This window comes from Sceloporus occidentalis, unplaced genomic scaffold (genome assembly GCF_023333645.1).
Source record: "Sceloporus occidentalis isolate IW3139 unplaced genomic scaffold, rSceOcc1.0.p SCAF_4, whole genome shotgun sequence".
NCBI classification, from domain to species: Eukaryota; Metazoa; Chordata; class Lepidosauria; order Squamata; family Phrynosomatidae; genus Sceloporus; species Sceloporus occidentalis.
Genome location: NW_028316984.1, coordinates 173,683,639 through 173,705,496, shown reverse-complemented (window position 1 = coordinate 173,705,496; position 21,858 = coordinate 173,683,639). Strand labels below are relative to the sequence as shown.

The following is a 21,858-nucleotide window of genomic DNA, read 5'->3' as shown; positions in this document are numbered from 1 at the left end:
TCCAAGGAAGGAGACTCCACTACACTCTGAGGAAAGAGTGTGTTCCACTGTCGAACAGCCCTTACTCTCAGGAAGTTCCTCCTAATATTGAAGTGGGATCTCTTTTCCTGGAGCTTGCATCCATTGCTCCGGGTCCTAGTCTCTGGAGCAGCAGAAAACAAGCTTGCTCCCTCATCAATGTGACATCCCTTCAAATATTTAAACAGGGCTATCATATCACCTCTTAATCTTCTCTTCTCCAGGCTAAACATCCCCAGCTCCCTAAGTCGTTCCTTGTAGGGCATGGTTTCCAGACCTTTCACCATTTTAGTCGCCCTCCTTTGGACACGCTCCTTTTTGAATTGTGGTGTCCAGAACTGGACACAATATTCCAGGTGGGGCCTGTGAGCTTCCCTCCCCGCTTTAATTCTTGTCTGGCTCTTTGCTATGGAATTCTGGGAGTTGTTTGCTTGCTTTTGTGTGTTGCTCCAAACAGAGGAGCTTTTGTGGGTTCCTTCCTGGAGGGAAGGAGGAGAAGGTCCTGGGCATCCCTGCCATCCTTGCCTCCTGCAGGCTGCCAGCACAGGAGCCCCGCTGGACATGACACTAGAGGCCCCCGCAGAAGCAGCCAGACCCTCTCCCTCTTGCTCTCTGCTCTGGCCCCCCTGTTTCCCTCTCTCTTTCTCTCTCTTTCCCTTCTTTCCTCTTCTCTCACTTGTCCCAACTTTCCTCCCTTCCCTCCCTCCTTCTTTCCCCCCTCACACACACACACCTTCCCTCACTGCAGTCGCTCGCCTGCCTGCCTCCCTCCCTGCCTGTCATTCTTTCAGCCAATCAGGAGACGGAGGAATGAGAGAACGGATTTGAGAACAGATAAGAATATCGCACACACCTCTGTTGGAACGTTCTCATCACGTTTCAGCTCTCTGGGAACACATTCATATCTGTACCCTCCTGGAACACATTTGGAACACATTTAAACGTTCTGAGAACCCGATTGGAACACATACGTGCGGTATACTCAAATGCGTTCCGTTCTCATCACGTGATGAGAACGGTCTCAGAACGCAGTGCGATAATCTCCATGGTCTGATTCCATATAATGGGTCCTCTTATTTTTATTGTCTTGAATTGAGTTTTTAGGTGACTTGCTGTTTTATTGTGTGTAGATTGGATGTTATTGTTATTCGTAGCTATTTTACGGTTGTAATCCCACCTCAATCCATTGGGAGAGGCGGGAAAATATAAATAAAATTTATTATTATTATTATTATTATTATTATTATTATTATTATTATTCTCTTCCACTCCTGTGTTTCTCATTCATCTATCTCTAATCTGTTAAGCCAAAGAAAATAGAATACCTTTTCAGGTGTTGTCCTAGTTCATTATATCTCTGGTTTGTTTCAGGCTTGTTGTTGTTTCCTTTTTTTAAAAAAAGATCTACTTATCAGGATTATGCAGTACCTATCATATTCTACAAAACATTTCAGTCGGTGACTAACTTTGTGTGCTTTGTTGGTGTTATGACTTAGTCTTGATGGATTAGACATCAGCGATCCAATAGCTATAACGAATCTATGCACTCACTCCAGTCTTGCTTAGACTGTTTTTATAGCCCATCAGACATTTTTGTGGGCCTGATTCAGTCCTAATATTTTTTCCAGCACAGAAATGCAGACTACTTAGGGTGCATCTACACTGTAAAAACAAAGCAGTTTGACACAACCTTAAGTGTTGCAGCATTTAAAGTTGGAAGACAAAACCTTTTTGTTTAGGCATGCCTTTGTTTATTAACTGGCTGTGAACCAAGTTATATCCAGCTAACAAGGGGCTAATTTACCATTTAAGATGGCAGCCTGTTATGTAAAATCAGGAGAGGTATCCTTTGCCAATCAACCTTTGGTTAATATAGAGGTGCTAAAACATCTGGAACAGTGGGGGGGGGGAGTGGGGTCATGGTATAAAAGTTTACTGTGAAATCGAAGGCTTTCATGGCCAGCATCCATTTTTTTGTCGTTTTTTTGGGATATGTGGCCATGTTCTAGAAGAGTTTATTCCTGACGTTTCACCAGCATCTGTGAAGATGCCAGCCACAGGTGCTGGTGAAACATCAGGAACAAACTCTTCCAGAACACAGCCACATAGGCTGAAGAACCCTAAAAAACTACAAAAGTTTTACTGTTTTTTTAATCTGTTAGGCTGTTCTTTCAGTTTTTCTGGGTGTGATGCTGAACATCAGCAAGAGGAAGGCTGATAGAAAGGGTCTGACCTGCTTTCTTAGCCATGGGAAAACCTGAGAACCGATCTACTTTTCTGTAAGCTGAGCTTTGAAACAAAAATTGAACTGAGCTGGTATGGGTAGGTGTGGGTGAGGGAGAGCGCATTAAACAAAGATATATAGGTTTAGTTTGCCCAAAGTTTACATCAAGGTTAGGAATTATATGGCCCTTGTGATGTTGTTGAATTGCAACTCTCATCAGACCTAACAGCATAGCCATATTGAGTAGCCAGACTAAAAACTGGAGACGGATCCTCAGTCCAAGAGGGAATTTCAGCAGGTGTCACTTGTCACACAACTAGGTAAAACAACAACAGCTTGCTGAAATTCTCTTTTTACACTCTTAAGCCCTCTCCAGTTTCCACTCTGGCAACTCTACTATTTGCTCTAGGTTTGCTTTATTTGCTTTGCTTTATTTGCCCAATAAATTAGTCCTAGAGTATAAGAAACAAACAAATAGGAAAAACAGGGTAAATCAATATGGAACTCTCCCTTGAAGCCAAAGTGATCATTGAGGCTATTATACTTTGGGATATCATGAGATGACATGACTCATTAGAAAAGTCAATAATGCTTGATAAAGTGTGAGGCAGTAGGAAAAGAGGAAGACTTCATTACAGATAGATATATGCAACCAAGAAAGCCACAAAACTGAGTTTGCAGGGCAGGGCTGTTGGTGACAGGATGTCTTGGAAGTTTACATGCCCATCCTCATACTGCTGTAGGACCCGCTACTGGGACATGCTCCTTATCTTGCCGCGCCATTGCTCCCTCTGTCACAATGTCTGATATGGAAATGGGACACCTGGCTACATTTACCTGGCTAGGCCCCCATTTCCACATCAGACATAGTTATGGGGAGTTTTTCAGTAGGAGTGACAGAGCAAGATAGAGAGTGTGAGGGGCCATTTAAACAATCAGGGTTTGCTGTGGAGCTTCCAGGAAACTCCCTGGCAAATCAGGGATCAAATTGACCTGGGCTAAAGACTGTTTACCCTAGGGCCAGACCAGATCTGTGTCCAGTCTGGCAGGATTAGGCCCAGTCCTGGCCCAGGGTCTTGTCCTTCATCATCTCAACAGGACAACATGAGGCTGGAGGGGAACATGGGCCTTTTAGCCTGTGCAGACAACTCCAAAGTCTCCTAACCATTCAAACTCTTAAACCCACCTAATTCCTAACTTGGAAAGATCCAACTCTCACTCCCTGACCAGCTATCCTACACCAGCCTTTTCAAAATCCCCTCAGACATTCCACCCATCACCACTCACTCTCAAAATTTTGTTCTCTCATCCCTCCTGGGCCCTGGCAAACCCTTATCATATAGCATCTACACATTGTACACGTAACTATACTTTACCTTAACAATAAAGATTTTATTGATTGATTGATTGATTGATTGATTGATTGTATTTATACCCTGCCCTTCAGCCCTAAAGGCTATGAGAGCAGCTTACAATTATTATTTTTAATTAGACGGTTCCCTGCCCTCAGGCTTACAATCTAAAAGACACGACACAAAAGGAGAAGGGAATGGTGGTGGGAAAGGGGGTGAGGTCCAGTGGTTATTCTCTCCCTCTGGTGCTTATCTCTGTTACTAAGTTGAGGGAGCTTGCATTCTCAAAGGTTACTTTATGGTCCGTCTCATGACCCCCCAGAAACATTTAAAAAGAGGCTTAAAACCTTTCTGCAACAGTTTCTAAAAAAATAAAAATAAAAATCCAGAACATCACAATGGCAGTTAGCAATAACACAGAACACTCCCAGTATGGAATGCTGGGAGGTGAAGTCCAACAGCATCAAGAGAGCTTCACAATTCTCTCTGCTAGTTTAAATTCTTGCTCATTGCTGCCTCCAGCCATCAGTATTACCACTATAAACTCTATGTAGTTTTCTAATTCTGAGGCAAATTTCTTTCTATATTCTCTCAAGGGAGGGAGAGTATTGTGAATATAAAATATAAGGCAGTTGCACCTTAGCTTATTTAAATTTATACAGACAAAAACCTGTCAAAGATCATGGTGCTACTCCTGTCATGAGAAAAACGCTCAAAGCAAGCTGTCTCGGTGGCACACTTCTCTATTGCAGCACATTCCCAAAGGTGTATTGTGCACTTTTGGCTGCACAAACTTGTTAGACTGTGTGACCACAAATGTGGTTCTAGCATTACAGGCCATGCCACATGCTGTGATGTTTCCAGAAGAGGGCGAAGACAACATTTCCCCTGGCATAAGAAAACACCAGCTTAGCTGACAGCATGTCATGGCCTGTCTGGTTTGTCTAGCTGTCGATTAAGCTGATTTTCACTCTGCTGGGTAAATAAATGTTCCCTAGATTCATTTGGAAACATAGGAGTAAGACATCTTCCCCGCTTTTTCTTACAAATTAGATAGATACTTCAGGCTCTTTCCTGTCTCCTCCTTTGTCTTGTTTTATGTAGATTATAAGAAAATGAAATGATCCAAGGGTGACTTACATTTAGGGTTGCCATAAGTGAGGACCTCCAAACCAGGACAAATGTAGGACAAATGCAGGACAACATTTTCAAATGTAGGACACATTTTATAAAAATGGAGGACACACAAAAAATTGAGGATTTTTTAGAAATGTTAATATAAATGCATGTTTCTTAGGCATGATCAAAATGGAGGACATTTTGACATTATTCGTAGACAGATCACGGAAATGTACTTCCCTTTCTGGCCAACCCCCTCTCCCCATTCCAAACAGCACATTTGAGCATCGAACATGGCTTTATTTTAACATTGCCTCTTGCATATTTCAGAGGCTTATTCCACAACCAAACCCTTTGGTCAAGGGACTTTGGTTTTTCTTCATTTTGACTTGTTTTGTCTGTATTCCTCCCCACTAAATAAAGGAGACATGAAATGGAGTTAATGGGTACAAGTTGTTCAACAAAAAAGTCTTGTGAGACTCTGTAGGCAAGAGATGCACCATGTTAAGAACTGCATTAAGCATACTTAGGCTGCTGCCACACTGCTTTCACTCTCATCACTCCATCCTATGGAATCCTGGGATTTGTAGTTTGTTGTGGTGCCAAGGCTGGGCTTTGAAATCTCAGGCATAAGAGAGGCAAAAGGCTTGGGCTGCATCTACACTGGAGAAATAATCTGGTTTGAGACCACTTTAACTGTCTTGCCTGAATACTATGGAATTCTGGGAATGGTGGTTTGTTCCAGCACCACAGCAGAATGGCAGTTAACCCCTGGAAAGCTCTCTGACCAAGGTGACCAATGCCCTCACCCCAAAATGTAGGGCACCCAAGCAAAAAAATGTAGGACATGGCCAAAAATAAAAGCTAAAAACACCCATGTAATTATAAATCCATGCTTCTTAGCCATGATCCAAATGGAGGACCTTTTGAAATTTGACAGAAGAAGGCATATCCTGGAAAAGGAGGAGGATGCCTGGTCACCTTGTCTCTGGTCCAAAACACACTGCAGAAATAAAACAATGCTGGACTGAAATGCCCAGAGTTCCTCACCAAAGCTGCATCCACACTGAGGGAATAATCCAGTTTGAGAGTGACTTAACTGTCCTGGGTTAGTGCTGGGGAATGCTGGGAATTGTAGTACATTGTGGCCCCAGAGCTATCTCTGACAGGGAGTCCCATAACCCTCCAAACGTAGTTGAACTGCAGTGCCCAGAATTCCTCCCCAGGTGCATCCACACTGAGGAAATGGTCCAGTTTGAGACTGCTCAGTGCTGGGGAATCCTGGGAATTGTAGTCTATTGTGGCCTCAGAGCCATCACTGACAGAGAAGTCTCAATGTCTCCCAAACACTAGCATTCCCAGGATTCCCTAGCACTGAGTTAAAGCAGTCTCAAAGTGGGTTATTATTCCTGCAGTGTGTGAGAGAGATATAAAAGCTAGGGACTGGATTCATTTGGAGGATCTCTGTGTCCAAAACACACTGCTTGGACTGCCAGGGCTCAGTGCTATGGAATCCTGGGAATTGTAGTTTATTGTGGCACCAGAGCTCTCTGACAGAGAAGGCCAAATGCCTCACAGACCCCAGAATTCCAGAGCATTGAGCTTTGGCAGTTAAAGGGGTCTCAAAGTGCAGAGGGGGGGGGGGAGAGAAAAGCCAGGGAGTGTGAATGAGCTCTGAGAGGAGGAGGAGGAGGAGGAGGAGGAGGAGGAGGAGGAGGAGGGAGGGAGCCAAGGGAAGTGGCCAGGACCACCAGAGGAGCCCCTGCTTTTCCTCATCATCGCAGCCTTCTCACTGCTGGCAAGAGGCTCTGCCCCCAGCCAGGCAACGCCTCCATTCAGTCTCCTTTTGTCGAAAGAGCTCTGGTGCCACAAGAAACTACAATTCCCAGAATCCCATAGCACTGAGCCATGGATGTTTAAGGGGGGGGGGTCAAACTATTTCTGCAGCCTTTGCTACCCCAAAGCCTTCTATTATTTACCAGCAACTTGCAAGGCAAAATCTCTTCCTTCCAAGCCCTTGAAAACCAACCCAAGGGGAGGGGGGCTGATTGCTTCTTTCCCATTGGTCAGCTTCGGGAGAAATTTGCATATTACAAGGAAAGGTGTTTAGGGCCTCAAAAACGACCCTGTGATAAAGAATTACAACAATACTGAGTGGTATATATTTAAAAGATGAGGCATTTAGACTCCCATGGCCTTTTTTTCTTTGCTCACTGTAACCTGAAAGTAATGCCTTTTGCAGGTTATATATATACCAAGTGGGCTGGCAATAGCTCTGAGTGGCAGATGTCTTGAAGACCTGCTCTCTAGGCTTAAGTCAGGCAGGGAGGCAGGGAGGGTGGCACACAGCCATGGGGAGGGCTGGAGCTGCCTCCAGGGCCTTGCTGGGGGGGGAGGTCCCGGGGGAGGGGCCAAGCCGGGGCGGGACCGTGTGGCCCCGCCCCAAACTGGGAAAGTCCTGCCCCCAGGCGGGATATGGCAAGCCTACTTACATTGGTGTGTTACAGACCGCCCGTTTGGGGTGGCCTGTAACCGGCCCTTTCCCCGCCGGATCGGGGCCTCAGCTGCCACAACGGCAGCCTCCAAAGCCCCGATCCGCCGCTTTCCAGGCCGCGGGGAAGCTGCAAAAGGCCGCTTCTCCGCGGCCTGGAAAGGCTTCAAGCCCCAAGGACACCCGGCAGCGGCGGGGAGGAGGAGAAAGGTGCTGCTTGGCCCCTTTCTCCTCTGCGTTGCTGGCGCAGCCATGTAAAGGCTGCACCCAGCGATGCAAAGCTGGAAGGAGCTCCGAAACGGAGCTCCTTCCGGGGCCGCAGAAAGGGCGCCCTAGGCGCCCTTGCACGGCCCCACTACGTCACAACCGCGCCGCCCCATTTAGAGGCGGCGCGGTCGTGACGTAGTCATGGCGGCAGGGTGCTGCCATTTTTTACGGACTCGGTCCGTACTAGGGTTAGGAAGGGGCGTCACCTCTTGACGCTCCTAACCCTAGTACGGACCCAGTCCGTACTTTTATGCCCGTTTGTAATGGGACATTGAGAGTAATTTATAATGCAGTCCTAAATCAGAGATACGGTGTCTGTTGGGCAAGTGTGACCCTGGGACTTCATCTAACACACCAAGGATGTTTTTAAACCCTCCAGATTCTCTGGCTGTTTTTTTAAAGCCAAAATAAAAAGGGTTGAATTGCCTCTTTGACTAGGAGTGACAGTTCACCTTTGCAATAGGTCAAATGCCTCTCCTATTCTGTTTAACATAAAAACATACACTTTTTTTCAAAACCAGAAGGGGAATTTCAGCTACTTCTGGTTTTGTTTTGATTCTTCTTCTTCTTCTTCTTCTTCTTCTTCTTCTTCTTCTTCTTCTTCTTCTTCTTCTTCTTCTTCTTCCTCCTCCTCCTCCTCCTCCTCCTCCTCCTCCTCTTCCTCTTCTTCTTCTTCTTCTTTTGTATTTTTGGTAGCCTGCATAGGCTCCAGAAGATATTAGGGTGCAGAAAATTTTCCCCCAGGCCTACCATGGTTGTCAGTTCCTGTTGTGTGTGTGTCAAGATTAGACATAGATCTCTCCTGCCAGAAATAATCACTTTCTGCTAGCCCAAACCTTCTGTTGTCAAAAACTTCTGTTGAAGGCTGATCTCAGAGATCTGCTGACAGAATGATCTTCTGGCAGAACTGCTCTGCTGGCTAAGAGCTGCTAGCAGAAGAATAAAAAAAATGTGTACAAGGAGCTGAGTTTTGCCAGATCTGACTCTCCTTTAGCCAAGATGTGCAAACATCATGTCAGTTAAAAATTAAGCCAGGGAAAGGGTGGTCTGAAGTAATTTTTTACATCACTTTGGAGAAATTCAACTGAGCACAGCTTAAATTGATCTAGTTTTGACTTATCTGGCTCTTGGACATCTTGGCTAGTTAGAGAGGTACTCTCTTAATATTTTGAACCTTTTTGTACATATAGTGGCCAAAAAAAGAAAAAAGAATGAAATGAAAAGAAAAGGGAACCATTCTGTTTCCCCATATTCTGTTCTAACTGTAACCTTTTATCCTAAGTACAATTTTCTCACCAAGACTATCAAATGTAGTTGCACTCCCATATCTTAAGAAAACTTGCAGGTTATTCCAGAGCTTCCAGGAAACTCTGGTGTGACTTTGGTATTTTTGAAGTATGGGCAGCTGGATCACATTGGATTCAGGGTGATCCAGGCTCTGTAGTGGTCAAGGTGGAGGATGGGGTGGCAGAGATCGGGGGGGGGGGGGAGGTAAAGTCAGCTGTCTTTTATCAGCTACAGAACTGCAACTGTGTCCTGCTGGGTGCATCCTTCCCTTCCTCTCCTTTGCATTGGGGGGGAAGTGTGTGGAACTTTGTAGGCAGAGCATTACTGTATATACTCATGTATAAATCTAGAAATTTTAGTCAAACTTGACCCCAAAACCCCGAGTCGACTTATTTATGGGTCAATATATGTACTATGCTTTAACTCTTATTTAAAAAGGAGTGATCCCCTGGTGAAAGTCAGGCTTATAGTCTGTCCTGAAAGTACTAATCCTTCTAAATTTTCTCATCCATCAAGCATTTAGGGTGTGTACAAGCAGTTATACCTGCTGGATTTTTGTAGGTTCTTTGGCATTATTTTCCCCTGCTTCATCATTAAGACCCTTTGCTACATGCCCCTAAGTTTTACTTTCGACTTATCCGTGGATCGTATAAAAATTCATAATTTTAGCCCCAAAACCTGCCCTTGACTTATACATGAGGTCAACCTATAGTCGAGTATATACAGTGCCTTCCTCTCACATGATATAGGATTCTGGTACTGTTGACCTACGTCTTGCATACAAACCAATGCACTGGGAAATTCTAAGAAGGACCATATTTTCTCTTGCAAACCAGCCACTGCTTTGAGATCTGCTGGCGAAGGCTTTCTCTTTGTCTCGCCAAACTCACAGTTCCATCTGGTAAGAACATGGAAAAAGTCTTTCTCAGTAGCTGCCCACAGGGTCTGGAACTCCCTTCCCAGAGAAGTTAAACTCATATCCTTCCTACTTTTTATTTTCACAGACAAGTAAAGACTTCTCTATTTCAACAGCTATTTGATGATTGACTCTATATAAAGCCTGTCCCATCAAAATAATGTGCTGGATCTTGGTAATTGTGCTGGTGTCTGCCTATGTATTTAATGATATATGTTTTAAGCTGGTTTTAAGTTTTTGATTGTTTAACCTCATTTTAATGTTTGTATCTTCTGGAATTTTAATGATATGTTTTTTTAAAGTTATTGCAAGCTGCTTTGAATCCTGGGAAAAGGGAGAGAAATCATTGTCGTCATCATCATCATGAAAACTTTCCTCCTCATCCCATCAATCCTTGAGATGTGTTTGGCTGGAATAGAGGATAGGGTTTTCTTTATGCTGTGCCTAGAGACAGAAATGCCTACTGTGGAGGGCAGGATCTTCTACTGTGATTTTCTTCTTATTTTGCACAGACACATTTATTTATTCTTTATTTTCCACACTTAGACATGTCAGCTTTCAGTGAGTCACATAATTTAAAGCAGGATTGGGCATCTGCTAAGGATGGTCCAGGGCCCATTTTAGCGCTCAAAGACCTCAGCGCCACCCAACTTGCTAAATAAATTACACACAACAGCTGTGGAAACTTTGGGGAATGTGATTGCCTTGGCGTATGGTGGTGTCTTCTTCTTCTTTTTTAAATAGAGGCTGGATGGCCATCCATCAGGGGTGCTTTGATTGTGTCTTGCTGCATGGCAGGGGGTTTGACTGGATGGCCCTTGTGGTCTCTTTAACTCTGTGATTCTATGATTGGTCTTTTAAAGACTATTTTCTTCTTTCTTGGCTTGTTTCTTTTTTTGGCAATCATTTTATTTAAAATGGCTATATTGATACATAGAATCACAGACTCATAGAGTTGGAAGAGACCTCAAGGGCCATCAAATCCAGCCCCCTGCCATGCACAGTCTTGCTCCACACCCGTGTCTTTATATGGCAACTTGTGACCTCAGGACTTCTGGGGATGCGATGCTATGTACAATTGCCCCTCCTAACTTGCGGATCTGGGATCTGCGCCCTCAAATATAAAAGTGGAGGTATGACTTTTGCTATTTACATTGGCGTGTGCACCTGGGCCGCACACCCGGTGCATGCCCCATTCAAGCCTTTGAGGCTTGAATATGCGCGAGACTCCATTTTTGCAGGGGGGAGGAGGGCAGAACGGATCCCCCATGAAAACGAAGGGCCAACTGTATTTCTCATTTTTTCCCCCAATGGCAAGCTGGGTGGTTTGGGGACCCACTCTGAGATCCTGATGAGCTGCATCCAGGCCATTGATCATACCATGCCTATTCAAATTAAAAGCATTGAATAATCCAACACAGTCCCCTTTAGAACATCAAAACATGACAATAGAGAACACTATGTATATTAATTAAAGGCCAAGCTGTTAAATGCTAGTCCTTATAATGTGTGGGCTGAAGACACATGCTGCCTTTTCTTTTATTCTTGATTTATTTTCTACTTTCTCATTGGTTTAACATGCTGTTTTGTTTGAATCCACTTTGACCTTTTATTTGATTACACTGATTATTACTAATTATTATTATTTGTTATTTTACTTAATATATTAGTATATCTCTTAGATTAATAAGCTAGTGTACCTAATATCTCTGTACATCTTTGGAATTCTACTCTTCTGATAATGTCAGAGCTTAGAAGAGCTACTTTTTTGAACTGGAGTGTGAGGACCTCTACTTATCCCACCATTATGGCATCAAATGTGAGGACCTCCATTTGTCCCACTGCTGTCAACACCACTGTGGAGACCTTCTACATACCTGTTTGGTTCCTGTGTGAGTGTTTTTCTTCCTATAGTCCTACAGCTAGGCACCAGCATTCTTAAACAACTACTGCCATTATCATGTGCCTGAACTCAGCCATAAGCAGTGTCATAGAATTTGCTGAGGTTCAAGTATATAATACAAAAATTATTTATTAAATCGAAGTACGGTGTTTAGTTAAGGAGTACTTAATACATCTAAGGCCTTGTCTGCATGGGCCAAGTTATTCCAGGCCAGCTCAGAGTATCCTGGTCCTGGAGTTGCCTTGATCTCTCCCCTTTACTGGGCCCTCCATTCTGATACTGGGCATATCCGTTCACACGTGCATCCTACTGAGCTGCCTGGTATGTCTGCCATCACTGTGGGTCACTTAACTCAGGTCAGAATGAGGTGCCCACACTCAATCACATGGCCAGGATCCTCATTCTGCTCTCATTGTGAGTGACTGGCAGAAATAGTGGTTGTACCAGATGACTCAGTGGAATGTGTTTCAAATCGCAACCTCTGTGTCGCAGTGGAGGGCTCCAGAACTTCCTAGAAAATCCAGAGTAAAAGGTAAATTATTTTAATTCAGTTTGAGGGTGTTATACCCTGGTTTTGTTATCATAGAATCATAGAATCATAATCCAGTCCAACCCCCTGCCATGCAGGAAATCTCAATCAAAGCATCCCCGACAGATGGCCATCCAGCCTCTGTTTAAAGACCTCTAAGGAAGGAGATTCCACTACACACTGAGGGAGTTTTTTTCACTGTCAAACAGCCCTTACTGTCAGGAAGTTTCTTCTAATATTGAGGTGGAATCTCTTTTCCTGGAGCTTGCATCCATTGCTCTGGGTCCTAGTCTCTGCAGCAGCAGAAAACAAGCTAGCTCCCTCCTCAATGTGACATCTCTTCAAGTATTTAAACAGGGCTATCATATCACCTATTAACCTTCTCTTCTCCAGACTAAACATCCCCAGCTCCCTAAGGCGTTCCTCATAGGGCATGGTTTCCAGACCCTTCACCATTTTAGTTGCCCTCCTTTGGACACGCTCCAGTTTCTCAACATCCTTTCTAAATTGTGGTGCCCAGAACTGGACACAATAGTCCAGGTGGGGCCTGACTGGAGCAGAATAGAGGGGCACTATTACTTCCCTTGATCTAGATACAGTTGAGCCTCACCTTACACGGGGGATCTGTTCCGGATCCCCCCCCACCGCGTAAGGCGAATTTTGCCTACGCACGTGCCATTGGTGCACACCCCATTCATCCAAATAGGATGCTCCACCCCTTGCGCCCCGTGTACGCTTAAGTCCGCGTATAACGCGGGCGCACTGTACTATACTTTTACTGATGCAGCCTAAAATCGCATTGACCTTGTTAGCTGCCACATCGCACTGTTGACTCATGTTCAATTTGTGGTCTACTTGGACTCGCAGATCCCTTTCACATGTCGTCTTGTTCAGCCAGGTGTCCCCCATCCTATAGCTGTGCATTTCATTTTTCCGCCCTAAGTGCCGTACCTTACATTTCTCTGTGTTGAAATTAATTTTGTTAGCTTTGGCCCAGCTTTCTAATCTATTAAGGTCATTTTCAATTTTGATCTTGTCCTCAGGGGTATTAGCCACTCCTCCTAGTTTGGTGTCATCTGCAAATTTGATAAGTATGCCTCCAATTCTGTCATCCAAGTCATTGATAAAGATGTTGAATAGCACTGGGCCCAGGACAGAACCCTGTGGGACCCCACTGGTCACTTCTCTCCAGGATGAAAAGGAGCCATTGTTGAGCACCCTTTGAGTTCAGCTGAATGTCCTGGATGTCATCTGGTCTGTTTGCACCAGAACCAAAGTTTGGGCCATGCATCTTCTGGACTCCCTGAAGAGAGAATGTGGGAAGCCCAGTTTATTTGGCCATGCAGACAAGGCTTCAATTCTGACTCTACTATTTCTTTCCTTGCTTCACTATAATTCCAAGTGAACCTAACCAATTGAATGAGTCTATTTTATTATAAGCCAGCCTGAGATCTTCAGATACAGGGTGAGATATAAATATTTTATAAATAAATAAAAAATACATAAAACCTTGTCTGGCTCTTTAACTGTTGTACACACTAACCTATTCAACCAACTAACAATCACTCATCCTTTCCATGCTCTACACGCCTCCTCTGAAAGATCCTTACCTTTTAATTTATCTTACACATTGCATACATAACCATATGTTAATTTAAATTATCTAATAAACACAGCAACCTTTTTATATAAAATTCACATCATATGCAACTCTAAGAATCCTAAAAAGAAATCTATTGTGTAATCTTGAGCCTATCACCCTTCCCCAAACTAACCACTTTCAGAGGGTTTCATTTTAAAATTAATGTAGGATGGAAGAGAGCCATGTGTGCTACCATGAGCTTGTTGGAAGGATGGGGTAAAATGAAATGAAATAAACAGATAAATAAATAAATACAGACAATACTTCCTTGCAAATGAGATGTAAACATTATTGTATTTGCATTTTCTGAGGTGTGTCCTTTCAGATCAATATTCTGTTTAATTCCTATCCCTTGTTTAGACAGCATGTTAAGGGAGTTCAGTGGCAGAAGAATGCCGGCTTTGTAGTTAGAATTTCTGGAGTTCATATCTCCTGTTTCAGGGATCAGATTGCAAGTGATAGGAAAGATCTTTCTCTGTCTGAAACCCTGGAGAGATACTGTTAGTTGGACTGAATAAAACTGGGCTTGAGGATCAACAGGTCTTGCTTGATAAAAGGATTTCCTGTGCTTCTGTGGAGACCAGTCTCCAGCATGTGCTGCCTTTGAGAACAAGTTTTATTTGCTCCCTAGCTAATTCTACTGTCACTTTTCTTGTAGCGGGTCATCAATGCTACCAGTGCTGGAGTCAATCCTGTAGGAGACTCTTCCAACAGCAGCAGCCACTGGGATCTCGGAAGTGCCTTTTTCTTTGCTGGAACTGTCATCACAACTATAGGTAAATATCGAAACAAACTTTGGATTCAGAAGTTGGGGAAAAATGGTTTTAAAGCACAAGTGTCATGAGAAATGGAATTCAGAGACATAGCAGTGTTAATATGGATCAGTATGCAAAGGGATCTTGTAGCACTATTGAGCCTAACTGAGAGAAAGTAGTGAGTTACATTAGCTTTCGTAGACTTATGCCTACTTCATCAAATGCATGAAATAGAGTAATGGCCCAAGCTTGCAGAAGTTGCTTTTTGGGGGTCTGCAACTCTCTAAATTCTCCATATCAGGTGTGAGCTTCTGGGATTTGTAGTCCAAGCTCTGGAGTGTTTAGTTAGGCAACACCCCCAGCCTATTTTGCTTGGGTAGGTGAAATTCTGCAAACACATTTGGGATAAAGAGGAGAATACGCCACAAGTAGCTTCCCTTCCTTCATTCTTCTTTTGGGTACACACAGCCCACCCCAGACATCCTGGGCTAGTGCTCCAGGGGGTAGGGTTGCCTTTGGGGGTTAGGATGGGGCATCAGATAGTGAGAAGGTGAGGGCTCAGCATGTAAAGATGAGCCTCTCTTCTTTGTTCCCTGTGCTTTTATTTCCAGACTGTAGAATATGCAGGAATATTCCAGTGGAGGCTGTGTGTGTTGTAGTTGAGTCAGAAAAATACATTGGCCCTGTTGCAATGCTAGCAGTGGTGTCTTTCATTTCAGAAAACTGCCCAGGAAAAGCAGAACAGATGTGCCTGTCTTGGATCTTGAGAAAAGTGCTTTCCCATTATTATTATTACTACTACTACTACTACTACTACCCAGGGACTCATGGTGGCTAACAGAATTTAAAATATCCAAGTAAAAACACTACAAAACAATAAAAAAAACAATTAAATATTTCAAAAAGTTAAAAACATTACATGTTCAATTTTAAAATTTAAAAACTCTTTATAAAACTCTTACAGTACCCATGTCACTGTGAGAAAGTCTGGAGGCATAAAATGTTTTTATCTGCCTCCAAAATGAAAACAGGGATGGAGCTAGCCTGGCCTTTTTAGGTAGGGAGTTCCTGAGCCTTAGAAACCAGGATGAAGTAGTGGGAGTGGGAGAGATCAGGTACCCCAAAGCATTTTTTTAGATCAGGGTTGGCCAACTCTTAGGAATTAGGGGTCCTCCCAGACCCCTGAGGAGACCTTTAAGAGTAATCCCTCCCACAACTCTCTGGAAAAAAAAAAGCCTCCATTTTCCCGAACACCCTCTAGAGGCATGGGGGGTATTGTTGCCATTTTTAAACCTTCCCTGTGCCATTTTAAGCCCAGAAGAGGTACTTTTTTTTTAAACAAAAGGACATAACTCAAAAGCTGGGAGCTAGAAACAGCTCTATGGGGAACACATGCATCCTGCAGGACGCACTCTCCCCACCCCTCTGTTTTCTACACCTTGCCCAAATGTTTCAAGGTTTACATGCTTGAGAGGGGTGTCATTTGAAGGATGAGATGCAGATAATACTTTGTACAAATTTGCTGTGCTTGTATAGCTGTATTACAGCTGTAGGCATAGGTGGCCCATGAGTAGGGGAGAGGGAGCATACTACCCCTGAAATTTGGGGATGAGCATCCCCTGCTTGCTCCACATCCCCTGCTTGCTCCACAAACCATCCTTGGCTGTAAGTATGTTTTTATTAGAAAACTAAAAGTAGTTGCAGAGATTGAAAATCAGTGTCAACTGCAATTTATCAGCTCTCAGAAAAATGAGCAAAGTGCAACCCTCTGGAGGCTGAAACTCTTTTCACCTTGCATTCTCTGCTCAGTAATTTATATGTCGGATTGGTATCAGCACATGTACTAAGCATAAGATGGAAAACAGAAAATAAATACATTCTAGCCCAGCCTAATTCGCTGTGTCCAGCAATCGTGTAGGGATTTTTCCCCCCACTGGGCTGTGAGTTGGACTTCAAATGTGGTAAAATACAAGTAAAGATATTTGATTCAAATTCACATTACAGTAATTAGGGATTATAAATGCATGGGAAGCTGAGCATCTGAATCAATGTATAAATGAACGTGGGATTGTAGCCTCCTTCACAATCATATGCCTGAAGGAGATCCTCTTGATTAAAGGAGTAGTAGGAGTAGTATGATGTAGTGGTTTGAGTATTAGACTAGGACACTGAGGCTTCATCTCCCCTGCAGAATTAATGCAGTTTGACACTGCTTTAACTGCCATGGCTCAGTGCTATGGAATTCTGGGATTTGCATTATTGTGAGATATTTAGCAGTCTCTTTCAAAGGGCTCTAGTGCCACAATGAACTACAAATCCCAGGATTCCATAGAACCATGACCACACTTATTTCATTTTTGAAGCTAAGCCAGGCCATCCAAAAGTACTGGGATGGGACACTATGGACTTTATCACACATGAGGAATTTCTCTTAATTTTGAATGAAAAGAAAGTGGGGCCAGAATGCATTTACGTGGATTCACTAGTGCAGTGAATTTACGTGAATCTGAATTGCATTCAAACTGGCTTCCCATTGCCCGAAAATAGCATGCCATTGCCTGAATTTGCGTGTGGCAGTCTATCACGCAATAACATGAAACCCCATGATTGTTCTCGGACTGACTTCCCATTGTCCGAATTTGCGTGTGGTAGTCTATCACGCAATAGCATTAAACCCCATGATTGCGTTCAGATTGCCATTGGATGATACTTCCAATTTCCCTTGTTTGATAACGTTCTATCAAGGAACAGCAGAAATCTCCAGGTAAGCCTGCCTGAAATCTTGCAGAGCTGATGCTAGTCAGATGCCCTGTCTGAATGGGCCAAATAAAATGTCCTTGCTCCATCCTCTAGGCAAGTATTCCAGGTGATGCATAGTCAAATCCTCAGTTTTGGTGTGAGTAGTCCAGAGAATGTTCAGCACCAAAACATGGGTATATCTCTTTTACAATGGATTTAAAAAACTCCTTGCTTGCTACAGATCTTAGGGGAAGATCTGCAGTAAGCAAGGAGTTTTTAAAATCCATTTCACACCAGAATTGAAGATCTTCCCAGAAGATCTGTAGTCCTACATACTGATGCCAGGCAACTATTTGAAATGCATTCTAATGTGCTGCCCGGCACAGCAGCAGCAGTGGTGTCACTGAGGTCAGAACAAGGCATCCAGCCAAGTGATTGAGGCTAGCCACTTCCTTTTGACTTGAGAATTGAGTGACTCTTGCCAGTGGTGGTGGCACAGTGGGACACGTGCACGAACAGCTGCCTGGCATCAGAACTGAGGGCCTCACGTAATGCGGGGAGGTTGGGGCAGCTTCCAGAATATTCTGGACCATGCAGACACCATCAGAATTGACAGTGCTGGGCAAGGTGAACCAATGGTCTGATTCGGTATAAGGCCACTTGCTGTGCTACACTACTGACTGTTTAAACTTGCAGTTCGGATAATAGGCACAAAAGACACAGGCTTTGCATAACTTATACAGTAGAACATAGGAGCTTACCTTATCATCTAGCTCAGTATTTTCTATATGGAGAGGCAATGGCTCTTCAGTGTTACCGATGAAGATCTTTCCCAGGCACATGGGCTGAGTCTGAGGAGTTTATCGAACGGGAGGAATTTCTCTTAAATTTGAATGAAAAGAAAGTGGGGCCAGAACGTATTCACTTAAAGTCGCCAGTTTAGCGCAATTACGTGAATGCGCATTGCGTTCAAACTGGCTTCCCATTGCCTGAAAATAGCATGCCATTGCCCGAATGTGTGTGTGGCAGTCTATCACGCAATAATGTGAGACTACATGACTGTGCTTGGACTGACTTCCCATTATCCGAAATTGTTAACGTTAAATCCCATGATTGTGTTCAGATTGCCATTGGATTATACTTCCAATTTCCCTTGTCTGATAAACTCCTGAGACACTGGGAATGGAAAGCACATTTGTCATGTGAGAAGACTTCCCCTTGCACTGTGGGACTTTCTCTTCTTGTCCTTTATACTACAGCTGTCCCTTCCACTACATGCTCTCAAATCAGCTCCCCAAAGTCTCCATTTTGCTGGCATTTGAAGGATCTGCAGGAAGGAAGGAAAGGAAATAAACTTTCTTTCTGTTCCTCTGACAGATACCATTCTGTTGGTGGGATAAGTTAATTTGATACCATGCCCATATGTTTTCCCAATCAGTTACAGTTTGGCAATACCAAAAACACTGTACTGCTAAAGTATTTCAAAAACAATACAAAACCAAATCCCCCAAACCCAACCCCCTACAAGCTTTCCAATAAATATTATTAGGTTTTCTTCTGTTTTAAGCAATTCATTCTTGGTTTGATCTATAAATGTGGGTGCGTATTTCCATTGTAAAAGTGCATTGTTATGGCGAAGCTACAAACCACTTAAATGAAATGGGTTTTAATGGAGCAGGCAGTAAAATGATCTGAACTTTTGTGGTTCTACTACTGTAAATACATTTCCTTTTTTTAAACAAGAAAAGAAAAAATGCATACACACAACACAATGGATAATGAAGCAAGAAGACTCAGCCTAAATTGATTTCATTGAACGTCCATGGTAATAAATTGTCTGCTGATATGAATGGCTGGATTTTATTTTTTTTAAAAACCCAAACCTAGATGATAAAATAGTCATAAATACCAGAACAGTGTTATGAAGATTAAAAATATAGGTCTGTATCCTGCTGCTAATTTTAGCTGCAGAGGACTCATTGACCTCAATGGAAAAGTCAGCACTGAGGAAAGTTTGATTTGGTGTATCTATCTAGTCTACACTAACAGTTGGATGTAGCAGACGTTTGGATCTTGAGTTGCCCTTCTGCTCATGGAAGGACAACAAATCCCTGGCCTACATCCAACTATAAGTCCAGGCTTCTGTTTCTGGAAGTGACTTTGATACATAGGAGGCTACTGTTGTTTCAAGGGAAGACAGCTAATTTCCACCTTTTCAATCTTCCCTTGGTATCCTGTGCCATTTTTTATCCTATTCCAGAGGGTCACCTCAACCCTTCAGTGTTGATTTTCCAGGACTGCAGCATCAGTGTAGCTACAGAGTAGGGGCAAAATGAGAACATTGCTCCAGAGTTAAGAATTTTGTCCCCTCGATGAATTTTTTCAGTTTCTAAATTTGTATCATTGCAATAATTTTAAACCTCCATTGTGCGTTTAGAAATACAGTTTAGGCATCCAAAGAAAAGGGGCAGGCAAAGTTACCAAGGGAATGTGAACACAGTAAATACAGTAGGCTCTCATATTATATGAGTCTGTATTACACAAATTCACTTACACAGCAAAAAAAAAGTTCTCTCTAGACATTTGTAGGTCCTCCAGCATGACTGTATGGCCAATTTATTTATTCTGTTTTATTGTTGTAATGATTCAAGCAATTTTAGTGTGTTTACTTTTCATCATTAGCAGTTTTAGGAGCATCAAGTGCTGAAGATTGAATCATAGAAATTTAGCAAAGGAATAAATATAAACATTAAAAAAACAGCATATGAAAGACTGACATGCTGTTTCGGTAAAAAAAAAATTGTGTCCAAAGCTTATTTTCTAATAATAATAATAATAATAATAATAATAATAAATTTTATTTATATACTGCCCTGTGGCGAACCAATCCGGGCGGTTTACAACATTAAAATAACATACAGCATAAAAACAATATATTTCCCTCCCCCCTTAAAAAGTTATTAAACAACATATCTAATTTAAAACCACAATAACTAGTTAAAATAACATAAAATAAAGCTTTTGGAGTTTTAGTTTAATTTTTTATTATTATCTTGCATATTTTGCTGATATGTATTTGTCACTTTGCTTTATTTATTTTGCATTGCTTTTTGTATTATTTCTGAATAATCTCTTTTAATAACTGTATTATATAGTTTTGTATTTGCATTACTCCATCCTTCTGTGTGCATGTGTATATGTATATTTTAGATTATAGGCCGTTGGCAGGGCTGGTTGTTTTTGTTGTTTTACTTGTAAAGTGCCATGTACATTGATGACGCTATATAAATAATTGGCAACAAAACAACAATAATAGAGACAAAACTCTGTGAAGCAACTCCACAATTAGGAAAATGAAAGCCTTCCACTGTCTCTGTGATGGATGTAGTGGCCATATTTTAATCTGACAGTATCTGGAAGAAAGAAAAAAAACGAACCTTGGAAAAGTTGCTTGTTTGGACTACAGTGCACAGAATCTGGATTCTGTAAGTAGTAGTCCAGAAAAAGTAACTGATTAAAAACAAGTCAATTAGCAATGCATGAAGATAAGCCTTTTAAAAACTGAATGCTAAGACCAGCTAAGAAGCTGGAGTATCTTTTGAAGATTGATAAAAGCAGGTGGGTAAGAAATGGAAATTTCACTGGGTGAAGTATGTGATAAAGGGCCAGCATAATTCATAACCCAAACTTGAAAATGAGATTAGCTAGGTGAGTCATCTTCCCACCAGGATCCAATTTAGAGGAACAATGAACAGTAGCACTAAGCAAATGACAAAGCTGGACTTATTTGCTGGCTTTCCTTTAGCAGCCTCTTGCACCCTGCTAAGCTTACAAAAATGTGCTTCAGATCAATCAAATGACAGATTCCATTAAGGAACTCTGAGCTCTATGAAGAAATGGTGGAAATGGTGGACTCTGTAGGTTTGAAGGGCAATTAATTTCTCAGTTGCTGTGAATCCTATTAAAATTGAGGGACTGGAGGATAACTCTATAAAAGTACTTTTTATTGTGGGGAGTTTAATTTGTAGTTATTCTTGCATCACTTTGTTCCTGGAGTTATATTCTGTTCATCATTCCTACTGATTCCACCAGATCCCCTGTGGGAACACTCAGATTAGCTTTAAACATTATTTATTTTATTATTTTATTTATTCATATCCTCTTTTCTGCCCAAAAAAGCACACAAGGTAGCTAGCAACATCAAAATACAGAATTAAAAATAAAGCCTGCATTGTGGAAAATTCCACAATGCAGGTTTCATTACTGTGGCTATTTAATGTTCTGTGTGATGTCTGAATAGAAGTCACACTTTGCATTGAATATCATTCTGGTTCTAAACCAAGGGTTGGAATCAATGGCCCTCTAGATGTTGTTGGACTTCAGCTCCTATCATTCCTCACTATTGGCTTTGCTCAGTGGTGTCACTTGGATTGGTATCACCTAGTGTGGTAACTCATGGTGTCACCCACATTGGCCTCCTCCTGTATACCACTCTGTAAAGAATCCTTAGTAATGTTTTTTGTACAGTACTAAGGTTACTCATAAATTGTAATTCCCATATATCACTGAATGTAATGACAATACTTGTGACATAAACAAATTAGTAAAATTAAAAT

General features: G+C 42.4%; 1 protein-coding gene across 1 annotated transcript in view; it reads left to right on the top strand.

The window, feature by feature from the left end:
• KCNK10 (potassium two pore domain channel subfamily K member 10) overlaps window positions 1-21,858 on the top strand; it is a 104,907-nt gene that overhangs the window by 51,757 nt on the left and 31,292 nt on the right. The window contains exon 3 of the mRNA XM_089522351.1: window positions 14,407-14,524. Coding sequence (XP_089378477.1) covers window positions 14,407-14,524 — 118 coding nt within the window. The remainder of the gene's footprint in view (window positions 1-14,406; window positions 14,525-21,858) is intronic.